Source organism: Phytophthora ramorum, assembly GCF_020800215.1.
Source record: "Phytophthora ramorum isolate Pr-102 chromosome Unknown Phyram_PR-102_s0006, whole genome shotgun sequence".
NCBI lineage: Eukaryota > Oomycota > Peronosporomycetes > Peronosporales > Peronosporaceae > Phytophthora > Phytophthora ramorum.
Genome location: NW_027150652.1, coordinates 3,252,246 through 3,267,794, shown reverse-complemented (window position 1 = coordinate 3,267,794; position 15,549 = coordinate 3,252,246). Strand labels below are relative to the sequence as shown.

General features: G+C 53.8%; 3 protein-coding genes across 3 annotated transcripts; 2 read left to right on the top strand and 1 right to left on the bottom strand.

Moving 5' to 3' along the window:
- Positions 1-120: 120 nt before the first annotated feature.
- Positions 121-3,969, top strand: KRP23_7890 (uncharacterized protein; the record flags this gene model as incomplete). The annotated part of the gene is made up of 3 exons (XM_067893260.1): positions 121-429; positions 504-658; positions 720-3,969. 3 exons carry the CDS (start codon positions 121-123, stop codon positions 3,967-3,969), a joined length of 3,714 nt encoding a protein of 1,237 aa, XP_067745060.1.
- Positions 3,970-4,351: 382 nt separating this feature from the next.
- Positions 4,352-5,129, top strand: KRP23_7889 (uncharacterized protein; the record flags this gene model as incomplete). Its single annotated transcript, XM_067893259.1, has 2 exons — positions 4,352-4,402; positions 4,470-5,129. 2 exons carry the CDS (start codon positions 4,352-4,354, stop codon positions 5,127-5,129), a joined length of 711 nt encoding a protein of 236 aa, XP_067745059.1.
- A 2-nt stretch (positions 5,130-5,131) lies between these two features.
- On the bottom strand, positions 5,132-10,131 carry KRP23_7888 (Gem-associated protein 5; the record flags this gene model as incomplete). The annotated part of the gene is made up of 7 exons (XM_067893258.1): positions 5,132-6,471; positions 7,424-7,958; positions 8,949-9,300; positions 9,378-9,521; positions 9,595-9,785; positions 9,853-9,930; positions 10,003-10,131. 7 exons carry the CDS (start codon positions 10,129-10,131, stop codon positions 5,132-5,134), a joined length of 2,769 nt encoding a protein of 922 aa, XP_067745058.1.
- Between the last annotated feature and the right edge of the window lie 5,418 nt (positions 10,132-15,549).

Genomic DNA, 15,549 nt, shown 5'->3' with positions numbered 1-15,549 from the left:
CATAGTCTCTTTCCAGATCTGTGCATATGCGGTATCGTAGTTTCCGCATGATTTTCGTCCGGTCGCGCCCATACACGGGAACACGCAAGCACGAAGGAAGGCGCTTGTACCTGAGCATCCATGTGGACCGTGCTCTTCGGCGACCAGGAGGGCGACGCGGCGGCGCAGCCGTCGCCGTCGCTTGGCCCCGTCAAGTCGACGACGCGCGTAGCGGCCATGTCCCCGCAGCACTCGACGCCGCCCGTGACGCCGTCGCCCCTCGAGGAGCGCGCGCGACCGTCAACGCCGCCGCCCAGAGCCGCGTCTGATACCAGCAACACGAGCGAGATGAATGAGGACTCGGCCATAGGCATGATGCTCAAGAGACTCAACTACTTGACGGTCAAAACCGGGGAGCACGAGTTCGAGAAGAAGACGCTGATGAATCAGGTAATGGGAGGAATTAGGAAATGAATTAGGAGCTGGAGAAGAGGCTAATCAGGGGTGGATTGATGGTTTGGTAGATGGAGAAGGAGAGGAAGCTACTGACGGCCAAGATCTCTCAACTGGAGCAGCAGATGGAGGACCTGAAGGACCAGAATGTGCAGCTCCAGTACAAAGTCGAGTACACGTCCGAGCCCATGCTCATGGAGAGGGTGCAGGACATCACGGACATGCGGTGAGTTCGGACGTGGATTGGGTGTGTAGGAGGTTGATTCTGACGGGTTGGTGGTGTGTAGGGACGCACTGGCTGGTGTAAAGAAGCAGTTGGAGGCGGAGCTCCAGGAGAAAGACAAGGATATCAAGGAACTCAAGACGACACTGGAAGGCAAGGACAAGGAGCTGGCGGGCCGCTGTGAGGCGTACGAGAAGCAGATTCAGGACTTAACGGTGGAGTGCGACGCGGCCAAACTGGAGGCTGCAGATGCGGTTCGTGTCGCGAGTGACGCTGCTAGTGAAAAGTATGAGGAACAGCTGAAGGAGAAGAAGGTGGCTCTTCAGGCTGCGACCGAGGAGAAGGAGAGTTTGGAGGCCGCGTTGGCTGAGAAAGGGCAGGCTCTGGAAGATGCGGGGATAGCGACGGCTGACGTGCAGAGAGACCTCGAGGCAGTTCAGGCTCAGGGTGAGGCGGACGCGAAGGCACTGGAGCAGCTGCAACAGGAGCTGGAGGAGGCTGCTCGCGAGCATGAGCAGGAACTGCAGCAAGTGAGGGGCGACGACCAAGAAAAGCTGGAGGCGCTGGAGAAGCACGCACAAGAGCAGGAAGCGATTGCAGCGGAAAAGACGCAGGAGCTGGAGGACTACAAGCACGACTGCGTGGAGTTGTGGAAGATCAACGAGGATCTGAAGCAGCAGATCGCTCTCACCTCTGCTGAAACGATGCTCAAACAGGCGGAACTTCGCGAAAATGCGCTGTCAGGCCAAACCGTGCTGCAGGATAAAGTGACAGAACTGGAAAATCAGCTTGAGGAGTTGCAAGAGCAACTCAACCGGAAGACGCAGGAAATTGCTGAGCTACAGGCCGAGGCTGAAAACCGAGCTGTTGTTGACGGCGAGACCTCCGATGAAGACAAATTTGTCATGGTTGAAGGTGACAACGGCGCGATCAGCGTACTTGCGGAACAGGTTGCTACTGCTCAACGCGAGCTGACAGAGGCGATGGAGTTGAATCTGCACTTGAACAACCGTAATGCATGGCTGGAGGAGCAATACCAGATGCTCTCATCGGTGCAGTCGGAGGGTGACGATGAGCAGGTCGAATCTGGCGTTGCCAAGTCTTCTCTAGAGGAGCAAATTTATGCGCTGGAGCAAGAGCTTCAGGAGGCTCGGCGTGCTGCGAATGAGAAGGCGGACCACGTGTCGAATTTGGAGCAGAATTGCGGCGCTCTTTCGACTGAGTTTGATCGCCTCCACTCTGCACACAATGAGTTGATCAACGCTAAACAGGTCGACGATGCCACGCTGAACGATGTAAGACGTGAGCTGGAGATGCTGCGCGCGTCTGAGGTGAGTGCTTCTGACAGGGATCAAGCTTTGTACGCGAAAGATCAAGAGTTGAGTGACCTTCGCGCGTCAAATAGCACCCTGGCCGGTGACGTTGAACGCTTGCGTGGTGTCGAAAGCCAGCTGCAGCAGGTACATGACGCTCTGATCAAGGCGCAGAATGACGTCACTGAAGCTGAAGCTGCAAATGCCAAACAGCAGCACGAGTTGGACGGGTTGAGGAATCTCACTGCTGCTGCCTCGAAGAATGATGAGCAGCTGACCTCAATCCAGAGTGAACTGTACGAGCTTCGATCCGAAAAGGAGGCCCTTACCACGCAGCTGACTCAATCGCATGCCTCCATCCACGATCTGCAGCAGAAGTTGCACGAGCTGGAAGGCGTTGTGAACACTCAGATGAACGAGAAGAAGTCGCTCGAGCAACAGCTTCAGAACTTGCACGAGATGGCACAAGAGAATATGGAAGGCTCGTACGAGCTTCAAGCCAATATGGAATCTACTTTGGAGGAATTGGAGAAGACCCGCGCTCAGTTGCGAGCTGAGCAGGAGAAGTCTAAAGCCCTTCACAACGCCGTCGAAGCGGCGAAGCAATCTTCCATCTCGCGTGAGGAGCTAGAGCGTGCTCAGAGTGAGATTGCAACTCTGGAGCAACAAGTTCACCACTTCCACGGTCTAGAGCAGTCGCTCAAGCAGCAATTGCAGGAGGCGGTTCGATCTAAGGATGTGGTTGTTGTGGAATTGCAGGCCGTACAGTCGGAGCGCCTAGCAGCTGAAGAAGAGCAGAAAAGACTGAAAGCATCGTACGAGCATGCAGCGGCGCAGCTATCCTCCTCTCAGTCCTCGACAAGCGATCTTCAACGCTCAAATGATGATCTGTCGCGCTCCTTGGAGCAGACTCGCGCCAAGGCCATGCAGGCCGAACAGCGGGTTAACTCAATGCTAGCGGAGCATGACGGGACGCAGAAACGGGTCGAGCTGCTAACGCAGAAGAACCTCTCACTGGTGTCGGAAATCCAAAATATGCGCGACGAAGCTGATAAGCAGCAGCAGGACGCACGCGGTCAGGTCGAGCAGCTGAAGGCAGCACATGCCGATGTTCAGCGTCAGCTGGTAGAGGCCACGCAGGCGCTCCAGAGCAAGGATGCCGAGGTAGCTGCGGTAGCCCAGCGTAATCAGGCCGACGTGGCGCAGCTCAAGGATCTGGTCAATGGCTACAAAGCGGACAAGCAATCTTCGGACCAGCAGTTGACGCAGCTTAATGCAGAGTGCGAACATCTACGCCAGGTTCACGGCGAGGCCAAGGCGACGTTTGAGCGCTCTCAGCACGAGCTCGAGCAGTTGCGCGCGCACCTGAATGCGACGCAACAGGAAAAGACTTCGCTTGAGGCGGAGGTTGGCCAACTGCGTGGCTTGAACGACGAGAAGTCTCACCTACTTCAGGTAGTGGACGAGCAAAAACGCGTGAACCAGCGGTTGGAGGAAACGAATCGTGAGCTGGAAGGCTTGCTGCAAAAATCCAAGGCGTTCTGCGAGGATTTGTCGCGTGACAGCGAGGACAGGGTCAGTCGAGTGCAAGAGTTCGCTCGCCACGTGGAGCAGGAAGCGCGCGATGAGATTGAGCGTATCGCGCACGAGAACGGCGTGCTGCGAGATGAGCTGGAGCAGCTGTCTCAGGCTCGCTTCGAGGAGACCAACGCGCACGATGATCTGCGTGTGAAGCTTGCCGAATTGCAGGCTGAAAACAACGTGTTGTCGGCGCGTGCGCACCGCCTCACGCAGCAGCTGTCGCAATACACGGATCTCCCCGAAGATGACGAGCTGGCTGCTGCAGGGCAGGGGCAGACGCCCGACCTGTGGGAGTTGCTGTCCTCGGGTATGGAGCAGCTCAAGGCTGACCTGGAGCTTGCTAGCAAGTACGCGGCCAGTATTGATGCCAGTAGCGTAGACGGCGGCGTGGCAGACGATTCATTCACGGTCGCAAACTAGACACTGCAAGCTGAGGGGCCAAGGTGAATCCCAGGTTTCGGTGATGAAGGTGCTGACGATGGTGGCTAGATCGAGGACTCGGGAAATAGCTCTGAAGCTCTACTTCCGTGTCCTCGACCTCCGACGTCCAGTTTACATATAAAATACTTCTTGTCCGGGCATATTAACGTGCAGGCGTGTGTTGTCAACCAAGTGTGAGCTCAAGAGTGTTCAAACCTCATCGTCTTCGTTCTTATCTCGCCATTTTTACTCATGCCAAAAGGTGGCCAAAATTATCTGGTTCATGGTCATCTCGCATTCGTCCCAATCCTCATCAACACTCGATTCACTCAAGTGCCCCGACGTCGCGCGTATCAATTCGTTGCTGGGTTGACCAAGTAAAATGGCCGACGCGATGGAGATCCCGAAAAGCAGACTCATTGAAGCTAAGCAGGTGAAGGTCACAGTTGGTTCTCCGTATTACCCACTCTTGGTGGCTCACACTAAGTTGATGTTCACAGAGACGACAAGATGCGTCCAAGGATGCATTGCTGCTGAAAAACCGCATCGCGCTGCTCAAGGCTGAGGAAGACAAGGCCTGGAAGAAAATCGAGCAAACTCGTCGCCGTGCTGCTGAGCTGCTCAAACTCCGACAGGATAATGGTCGAGCCCACGCCATGCTGAAAGAGCTCGCTATGGAGGTTGAGCGTGAAACTCAAGCTTCTATCCAGCTCAAGCGTGAATTCGTGTTGAGCATTGACAGCATACCGAAAAAGAAAGAGTTGAGTATGCAACTTACCGAGGCACGCAGATGCGAAGCCCTGCAGCTCAAGGAAGACAAACAGCGCTGGAAGGAGGCCATGGACCGACAGAAGCGAGACGAGCTGATTGACGCCATCCGCCGCAAAGAAGAGATCGAAAGCCAGAAGGAAGCCCTGCGCGTCAAGAAGATTCTGCACAAGCAGGACGTCGACAAAAACACTCGGGAGCGCGCTCTGGAAAAAGTCCGTGCTGAGGAAGAGCAGGCTCGGCGACACGAGACAGAGGTGCAGGAGATGGAACGCCAGGAACTGGAGCTCATCCAGCGGCTGCGCAACACGCAGCACCTGCAGAAGCAAGCATTTGAAGAGCTAGAAGCTGCGCTCAGCGGTGGTAGCGTCGTGGCCTCTAAGCTTACTTAGCATTATTCCTTTACGCCGTCAGCACTCCACGTAAGACGCGATCGCAAGTCGTTCACGTCATCTATAAGAGTTTGCTTCAGCGATAGAGGCTCCTTGTTTTCTTTGTCTTGATCTGCTACCGCATCAGCGCAAGACTCTTGAACAACCGACAGAATGTCTGGTAGCTGATGTGCGCTCACCAGAATATCATTCAGCAGGGTTTGCAGTTGAGACTGATTGGCATGGTCCATGAGGCCTAGGCTCAATGGTTTTGTAGTTTCCTCGTCCAGGAATTGAGTACGAAGAAGGCGCAGCAAGGAGCCGATCAATGACTCAACCAACTGCACATTCTCCGGAACAGACACGTTCTTGACGAATGCTGCCAGCACAATTCTACACTGTGAAAGCAACACCGAACTCCACAGCACGAGGGTGTCGAGCGGTTCGTCTGCAAGTTCGCCACACTGCGGAAGCTCTTTCGGGGACGCGAAACCGAGCGGACACAACAACAGCATCAGATTAAGTTGGAAATCACCAACGCCTTCTTCGGAGCCGGATGATGGTAAGTTGGTGACTTCAACACTCCTTCGAACGTCGCTCTGTGCTAGGAGTAGACAGGCTTCTCGCATGTGCTCGAGAGCCCCGATGAAGCTTGAGCTCAGAACGTCAATCCCAAAACGCAGCAATCGCTGGGCTGCTTGTAACAATGGGGTAATTGTGCTATCTTGTCCTCCATTCGCAGACGCTGCTACAGCCTTCTCGACGTCAACAAAGCAGTTTGATCCCACCAGCAAGTTTTGCACTTCCTGAATACGAACTTGGCCCTCTGCATCGAACCAGTATCCACATTCCTGGTAAGCGCTCAGTATTTGACACCAGAAGTGAGTCCCACGATGCGCGACCCGCTCTTTGCTCAGCTGTTCCTCCGCGTGGATTGCTGTAGCATAGCCGCTAAGCACGCTGTCATTAAGTCCGTCAACACCATTTTCTCCTTTGTCTCCAGATGGCCTGGTTAAAAACTCGAAAAGCTCGCGAACACCACACGGTGCGTCAGACTGCAGCAGACTGTCGAAGGCCTTCGCTTCGCTATTAGCTTCATCGAGTTCGCAATCGCTTGGTTGGTGCTCGTAAATTGCCTTTAATATCTTGAGAAGGCACCACATCAAACGGTATGGTGCTGAGGGTGAGGTTGCAACCAGCCGAGATTGAAGCAATTGTCCCGCTGTTTCAGCAACATCGAAGCGGAGGTTCGCGAGGGCACGTCCCGCGATCGAGATGAAGAAACTCGCAGGAAAAGAGAATTCTTCGTTACTATTGTCGAAATCTGCTCCATCCGTGTAACTAGCCCCCGCCGAGGATTTTACTTCAGACAGCAACACACCCACTGCAGACTTTATCAAGGTCATGTCACCTGTGTTCGCAAGCGTATGAATTGCCCGCGTCTTGGCCTTAATGGAGCCAATCTGTATAAGTGCCAGGGCTGCCTCTCCATGATGGCCATGCTTTAAAAGAAAGTCGGCGTATTTCCACAAGGTGTCGTGAAGAAGGGGGTCATGGGGTCCTAATCTCGATCGAATGAGCACCAGAGCCTCCCTATGTGAATCGCCGCTCACCAAACACGTGATCGCGGAACGAACTTTCGCGATGCTGAGGAAATGAATTGCTGAGGCCAGAACGCATTGACAGTGGACAAACAAAGTCAGACATGAGGAGACGGCACAAGGGGGAAGCGGACAATAACAAACCTGCTGATGTCTTATCTCCCTGGGCATCGAGCTGGTGGGCGTACAAGTTTGTCATCTCTCGCCATACGTCCATTCCAGCCATTGGGGCGTACGAAAGCCAGGTTGGTGAAAGAGCTCCTTCCTTTGAAACAATTCGTAAAGCGCCAGTGACATTGCCTTGGATCAGTAGCGTGTTGGCTAAGCTTTCCCATTCTTGTTCATCTTGGAAGCGCTTCGCTTCAGAAGCGAAGAAAGTGCTCATTGATGCACGATCGGCATGAGCTAAAATATTATTTCCCCACTCGTTTGCTTTCACACCACCAACTTTCTCTGCGTCGCCTCCTGCATACTTAACTTCAGCTCTGTTGCAAGCGGACGCGATTTCAGCTGGGGAGAGTTTCATCTCGGGGTGGAAAATCATCGTACTCTTCTTCCTGGATTTGTTTTTCGTCGAGATCTTAGCATCAGAGTTATCCGTAGACAATGTTTTCGCCAATGTATCCGGGTCGACAACCTTTTCTTGTTGGGTCTGCACTGACGGATGGCCTGTTCCTGTATTCATCCCGACTTCTTGAGGCTGTTTTACCTTACAGGCCTTCTTCTGCTTGGTTTGTGGGTCCTTCTGCTGTTCTCTGTAATCCCAGAGGCGCAGCGTTTGATCTTCGCCTCCGGTTACTAGAGTGTACGGCGACACCCAGTCCAGCGATAAGGCCCGACCAACATGGTGTTTGAAGTACGCCACTCTCTCCAGAGATGCTGCATTCCAGACTTGAACGCTTCCATCGGCGGAGCTTGAGGCTAGAAGTCCGCTGGATACGTCGGTGCACCACCTCAAACCAGTAACGTTGTTTGAATGAGCTTCCATGCCACCCAGAAGATGGAGCCTTTGCCTCGTGGGGGTAAAGTTGTCATCTGCATCCATTGCAGTAGATTTTGCACAGCTGTAGACAAAAATCTTCCCGTCTTGGCCACCGGAAGCTAGCAAACCGGTGTTTGGGCCCTTGCTCCACGTTAGACAAGTTATCGACTCTGCATGTTCGTGAAAGCGATTTGCCTCAATGTTGTTATCACCCCAGTTCAGCACTTTCACGACACCATTAGAGAGCCCAACTGCAAGCAACCCAGACTGCTCATCCAATGCAAACGCAGCGCAGTCAGTCATGACTTCACGAGAGTTTTGATCGATTGCATCTGCATTCGATTCCAAAATATGTCCACCAGCGTCGCGACTCCACAAAATTACCTTCACGTCATTTCCGTCGCGAGATTTACCTGTCTGGCCTTCTTGAACAACCAAAGCCTCATCGAGAGTCTGGCCTTGTGCTTGTGCAGCTTCTAATTGTCTGATGCTCTCCAAAAATGAATTATCTTCACCGCCAGCATTGTCAGGCTGTGTTGTGTGTGACACAATCCACTGAAGTTGTTTGATCTCGTGGTCGTGACTGGATCGAAAATGATTGTACTTCTTGGTCTGCATGTCGTACACTCCAATGCGACCGTCTTCCATGCCGTAAGCTAGCAGCGAGTGATGGAATGGATGCCATTGGACACAAGTGATCTTACTTTGTAGCCCTCTCCACAGCAGTTCGCATTGATAGTCACTTGTACCACCACCAGCCAAATTCCACAGCCGAATAGTCTGATCCCCAATTCCAGCAGCCAAGAGCTCAGTTGTAGAGCTATACGAAGTGCTGTAAGCATGTCCGCCCAGCCCAGTCAATTTCTCGACACAAGTTGCTGCCGGCGCCGACTTAGAGGGCGGGTTTTCTTTCCAAAGGCGTAGCTCGCGATCCAATGATACAGTTAGCATGGAGACGGATCCATCCTCAACCAGCGCGGAGCTACGAGGCGGTATTGCCACAATAGCGAATAGCATTCGACTGTGTCCGCCTTTGACAACAACAGGTTTGCAAGAAGCACGACGGCTTTTACCTTTTTTTGCCTGATCTTCCGCCTTGGTTGCATTCCATTCCCATCGAAACAGACTGCCATCAAACGAGCCTGACCATAGACAATGCTTACCCGGAGGACTGTTGGTACTCCACGTCACGGGCAGCCATAGCTGTTTGGTCTGGGTGAATGACATGCCTTGCTTTCCTGTTGGAAGCCGTAGCACCTGTTCCAAAGCAGGCTCTTCGGCTGCATTCAATGCGATCTTCCACACCTTGATGGTTTTATCCCGAGATGAAGACGCCAGCCATACTTCACGACCTGCACCACCCGGGTCTTTACTACTCGTCTCATCTTCAATTGACGAGTGGCTCGCCTCGACTGGGGGCTTCCACGCGACACACTGGACTTCCTGGTCATGGCCATCAAGTCGGTGGCGAACTGTGCCTTGCGCAGCGTCCACCAGACACAGCACTCCACTACGGTATCCTACGGCTACTAACGCTTTGTCATGCGGCGAAATCGCGATCGAGTGGATGCCGTCACCTGAGACTGGCATGAAGACCGAGACCTTTCCCCTGCATCCGTTGCAACACAAACGCGCACACCGTCAGAGTCTCACCTCAATCAACACCAACATCCGAGCGTCCCGTACGCATCCCTTTCCCAAGCACTGATTCGCCCTTGTCGATCCCCCGCCAGCACAAAGTTCGCATCCAACGTGCTAGACACCGTGATGGCCATCACCTCCGCCTTGTGTTTTCGGTGCTGCTCGATCAGCGTCAACGACGCCACATCCCTGCACTCCATCAAGTAGCAATCAGCAACAACAGCCTCACTTCCTGCAGCCTGTACCAGCACTGCACACCCACCAGATCTGCACGCTGCCTTCCTCTCCGCCACACACCAGGCGCAGCTCGCCCGTCGTGTCCGTCAGAAACTGCACGGCCGTCACGCGTCGGTCGCGTTTGCCACGCACCAACTGCGCGAAGAAAGAAACCTTCAGTCCGGATCCAGCAGACTTGGTTCCACTTGTATCGTGTGCATCTGCGTCATTCTTCGCCTTGTGCATTGATACACTGTTAGTTGACGTTCGTACCACCTCATTGCAATTGCCACCCAGTGCCAACCTGGTAGATGAAGACGCTGTTTTTGGCTCCGAAGGCGAGCAGCAACCCAAATACGTCGCTGTGCCCGCAGTCGCAGATCTACAGGCCACAAACCGCACACTTTAGACTGAGCAATGTCATCGCAACCGTCATATCTCCGTAACCACGAACCTTGGAGCAGTACCAATTGGCAGACGGGGGCAGCAGACGCAAATGGTCTTCCCCATGCAACTGTCTCTTCCCTCCATTCTCTCCATCCTTCCCTACAGCGCCGTCAACCGGCGCGTCAGTCACCGCCATTACACAATTCAAATGCAAGCGCGCGAATACCGATTCAAAACCGATCCAAACCGACAACCGGTGTCATGCAGAACGAGTGGTAAAGCTTTCCTGCGAAACTTAATGGCGTCAACAAATTGAGAGCGAAAATATGCCAAACGTGTGAAAACAAATTACAGATGAAATATGATATCACAGGTATGGCAAATTTTCGCTCTCAATTTGTCTATTTCACCATACTTTGTACAAGTAATTCTCAAAACGAATTTTCGTTCCGCTCCCAATTTGTCCACTCCTTCAAATCTAGGAGGTTACCTCGTTAAGTGAATAGCATATAAAATGTTGAGAATTCCATGGGACCAACAGTACTGTCAAGTTACTGCCGAGAATCAGACAGTCCTCCAGATAGACGAACGCCATGGATGGCAAGCTGCATTTATTACGGCTTGCTCATCTCGCAGCATTTCCAGGGTCCAAGCTTTAACGTAGTAGCTTACTTAAAGTAGGAACACGTGCGAGGAGAGCTGGCTGCACTCTCAGAAGTCGCTGCCTACTGCGTATATAGCAAAACTAAAAGTGAGGAGAGCTTCCTCATCCTAGTTCGAGTTTGTAATGGGTCTGCTTAGACCCACTACTTAAGCTTACACGTGTGCGCACGTGTAGGAGGAAGCGTAGGAGTAGTTTACTTAAGTTCAGTATACTTGTATCCACAAGTATACTTAAACCTAGATAAATGAACCAAACGGAAGCTTTGGTGGTAAATGAGAACTGTATTGATTGTAAATGGGGTTTCCTCCTAAAACTGATATTTCTAATGAGAGGTTCTGCCATTGGATGGCTGGCAGAACCCCTATCTATTGAATGACTCTCATTGGTAGAAAGGTGTTACTTTCTACCAGTCATATGCCTTTTGCTATGAATGTGGACCACCCTGTGGTGGTCACCTGAATGTATGCCTTAGTGCATGTTGCACTAAGGTAGGAGGTGAACCGAATGTGTAGCCCCGCTACACCATCCCCCCGTTAGGATTTGACGTGCCGGTCTCGACACGTCAATCCGTATTTTCTTCGGGAGAACACGTGCTCATTCCCAATGAGCACGCCAACGACGTCTTCGTCCAAGACGCCGGCCGCTTCGGCAACAGCAAGTGCTGTCGTCGCCTCCAAGGCGACGACGGCCGCTGCCTCAGCCACGACCGCTACTGACATCGCCTCGACGGCGATGTCGACAAGCGCGGCAACAGAGAGTCGCCTCTTTGTTGCTGGATACCACTCGAGATGGCATGAGAAACATGCCATCCGAAACAAGACAGGCAAGATCATTGCTGTCGAAACCGGAGTGGGCATCTACTCTCCGGGTGGAGAGGGAGTTCCCCTCGACTACGGAAGCGAAGTCGAGGAGGGGGAACTCGAAGGAGACAAGGACATCTTGTCTCCGGGCCACACTGACCCCAATGTGGGTCTGCGTCGTCCACGCGAGGACGACTCGAACGCTTCGGGCTCGAAGCGTTCGCGCAGCGGCAGTGGAACACCGCTCGCTGCCGCTGGAGCCTTGACGACTCCGCGGGATGGAGATGACTCCGCTCCATCCGCTGTTGTTGCGGCCTCGCACACTGAACCAGTGCGCGAGCCGTGGATGCCGTCTCAGTCTGAGATCGGCAGCCGATTCGGTGCGACCGCGCCACCGAATCTGTACGCGCTGTATTCGTGCAACGCCATCGTTGACGATGACGTCGCGAAGCGAGTACACTTTGATCCGTTAACGAATCAAAGGCGCGACTACTACATCGGGCTCTTCCATGAGCTCCGATGGTTTGCGAGCAAGAAGACTTCTCGCAGAAGCAAAGTGCCCGAGTGGCAGGCACTTTGTCAAAGTTGGAGTGCCTTTGTTGAAAACTTCAACAAGAACCCCGCTGGCTATCGCGACCGGATTAGCCAGGCGCGGGAGCGCTACGAGAAGTTCTCGAAGCGTGGTAAACTTGAACGACTGCACCATGGTGCAGTCGGTATTGGACTTCCTTGCGCAGTGCCTTATGACACTGCTTGTGAGTACTGCTACCCTGGAGCAGTACGCATCACCGAGCGGGACGTCAACGGGTACACGTCCATGTGTGTACCTGACGACCTCAAGACCCTGCGCGCCAGTTTTCAGGCGCAGGCGTCTTCTAGTGCTGCGGATAATCGCAGCACTTATCCGAGTGCTGTAGGCGACTACAGCGCTCGCCCAAGTTTTACGCCCTTCGGCGGAGGTGGCGGTGGCGGCCTTCGTACGCCGTCACCATTTCCGGAATGTCCTCCATCAGGACATTCCGTGATTCCCACGTATCGTGTTGGGGAGGAAATCCTCTCCAACGAATACGAAAATGAACCGGACCTCGGGTCTGGTTCCGATGACCAACAATTCGCTGGACGATCCAGCGAGTTGCCCCGCGTGCGTCTCGCAACGGGGGTGGGGGGGGGCGGGAAGACGCCCCGGGTTTGGTCAACCAAACCTTGAGTCTCGCTTGGAGGCTGTTGAGCGTCTCCAAGCGTCGCAGTTCGCTGCTCTGCGTCAGGAGCTGAGCTTGTTAAAGGCTCAGCTCGCGGAGGTTGCGCAGACGACCTCGAACGTAAAGGTCGAGGTCGGGACGAGACTCTCTGGCGTCTCGAAGCGCGTCGCCGCGCTCGAGAGCGCTTTGGCGAGTCACCAGACGTAGGTGACTCGTGCTGCACGTACGGCTTCAGTCGCCCAACGTAAAACGTTGGGTGCAAGCGCATGCTGGACGGTATGTCCAGTGTGTACGCGTTGCCATGCTTCGCCAACACGGTGAATGGCCCAATGAAGCGCGGAGCAAGCTTGCTTGCTCCGAAATCGGAAACTGCATGTTTAGCTAGGTTCTGCGTAGCTAACAGAACTAATGAACCAATTTTAAATTCATTTGTGTTTCCCCTGCCGGTGTTATCGGCATTCAGCTTCTGTCGATCGACAGAAGCTGCTATTGCATCTTGGACAAACCGAATTACGGCTTGTCGACGCTGGACAAAGTCCATTGCATCCGAGCTGAACCCCTGGTTCAGTTCGTGCTCCTTGTTCGCAGCAGGCCCGGCCTGTGCGTGATGTTCGTTGTCGTTTAAAGTGTCTACGCCCGTCGTAGACACTGTCTTGTCGACGCCATGACTGCGCGCAGTACGTGCGCGAGTCGTCACAGCTGATACATTGCTTGTATCAGCGTGCTTATCCGGTTGTTTTGAATTAACCGGATATCCTCCCCCACTTAAGGAAGGAGCTACCGCACCGAGTACGCTCGGTACGCGTGGGTGCCTCATGGCATTCACGTAGAACGGTGTGTGTCCTGTCGAGACATGCACCGAGTTGTTGATGGCGAACTCCGCCATCGGCAAGCAGTCGCTCCATTGATGGAACGAGTGCGCGTAGCTCTTCATGGTGTCAACCAGCACGCGGTTGACACGCTCTGTTTGTCCGTCGGTCTGCGGGTGATCCGCAGTCGACATGGACAACTGCGTCCCAAGAAGTGTAAACACTTCTTGCCAGAATCGCGCTGTAAAGCGCGGATCCCGATCCGACACGATGTCGAGTGGCATACCATGGTGTCTAAACACCATGTCGACAAACAGACATGCCGTCTGTTTGGCTGTCACCTCGGCTGGTACTGCAGCAAGATGCACCATCTTGCTGAAGCGGTCAACAAAGACCACAATACCAGTCCTCCGCTTTTTGTCTTGCGGAAGACCAAAAACAAAGTCCATTGAAATGGACTGCCAGCACTCCGACGGAGTCGGTAGTGATTGAAGCGGAGCCTGCGAGTTGGGCGCAGGCTTCACGCGCTGGCATACCTCGCAAGCACGAACGTACTTGCGTACCCATTTGTACTGGTGACTCCAATAGAAGTCACGCGTGAGAAGCAAGTATGTCTTCTCACGGCCAGGATGTCCCGATGTCGGGGCATCGTGGTACTCGTACGTGATCTTGAGCTTCAGCTCATGATCATCCGGCACGACAATGCGATCTGCGTTGTCGTCAACTGCGCTGTAAAGCAGCAGACCATTGTGTACACGATAACGGTGTACACGGGCACGAAGGTGTTTGGCCAGCTTCTGACGAGACTTGTCAGAAGGTGTGGAGAAGTACTCCAACAATTGCTTCGCATCCGCATCATGTGCGTATGCGGCCTTCACTTCGTCCAGCAAGGACGACGAGGGTGTAGTCGTCCTGACGACGCCAACTGCGTTGGCGTCGGCCTCTTGCACCGCATAATCTGGTCGACGCGAAAGCGCGTCGGCCACGACATTCAACCTTCCAGGTTTGTACTCAACCTGGAAGTTGTATTCAGCAAAGAATGACAGCCACCGTGCCATTCTTTGTGATATGTGCGGCGACTTGATCGCCGTACGCAACGATGCGTGGTCGGTGTAGACCACGAATGGTCTACTCCCAAGTAGATACACTCGAAACTTTGCGAGTGCATACTTCATGGCAAGGAGTTCCTTGTCATGTACCGGGTAATTGCGCTCAGCTGGCTTCAGCTGACGCGATTGGTAGTAAACCACACGATCACGACCTTCGTGATCGAGTTGCATCAGTGCGCATCCGATCGCGAAATCGGATGCATCGCACACAACGTGGAATGGGCGATCTTGGTCGGCCACCGCCAAGATCGGCGCCTCAGTCAAGCCCTGCTTGACTGCTTCGAAGGCCTGCTGACAATCAGCAGTCCATTCCCATGCAGCCTCTTTCTTTAAGAGCTGCGACAGCGGGCGAATCTTGCCCGCGTAGTTGCTCACGTACTTGCACAAGTACGTGGCGAGTCCAAGGAACTGCCGCAGTTCCTTTACATTTGAAGGCGTAGGCCATTCATTGATCACTCTGACCTTTCCTGGGTCAGGGCGTACGCCGTTCTTCCCCACGAGACACCCAAGTACGGGTATCTCGGTCGCCCCGAAGATACACTTCTTCAGGTTCGCGTAGAGCTTGTGCTTTCGCATGAGCTCAAGCAACTTGCGGAGATGCTCTGTATGCATCTCCACGTCCGATTTCCCATTCACAGCCCGGCTGTGAATGAACACGTCGTCAAAATAGCTCGGTGCGAAGTCGCGCACCGAGCGCAACAAGTGCGTGACGCACCTGTTGAACGTCGCTGGGGCGTTCTTCAGCCCCTGCGGCATCACGAGCCACTCCCAGAGCATGCCGCTCGGAGTGCTTACCGCCGTGAGAGGAATATCACTCTCACGCATGAGGATCTGATAGAACCCGTCTCTCAGATCCAGAGTACTGAAGATAGTACTCGAGGTCATCGAATCGATGATCACATCTTTTCGAGGTATCGGCGTCTGCGCCGGTACCGTCGCATCGTTCAGCTTGTTGTACGCATGAACGATGCGCCACCCGCCCTGTGGTTTCTTCACACAGAACGTAGGTGCGCTGTGCGGGGACTTCGATTCC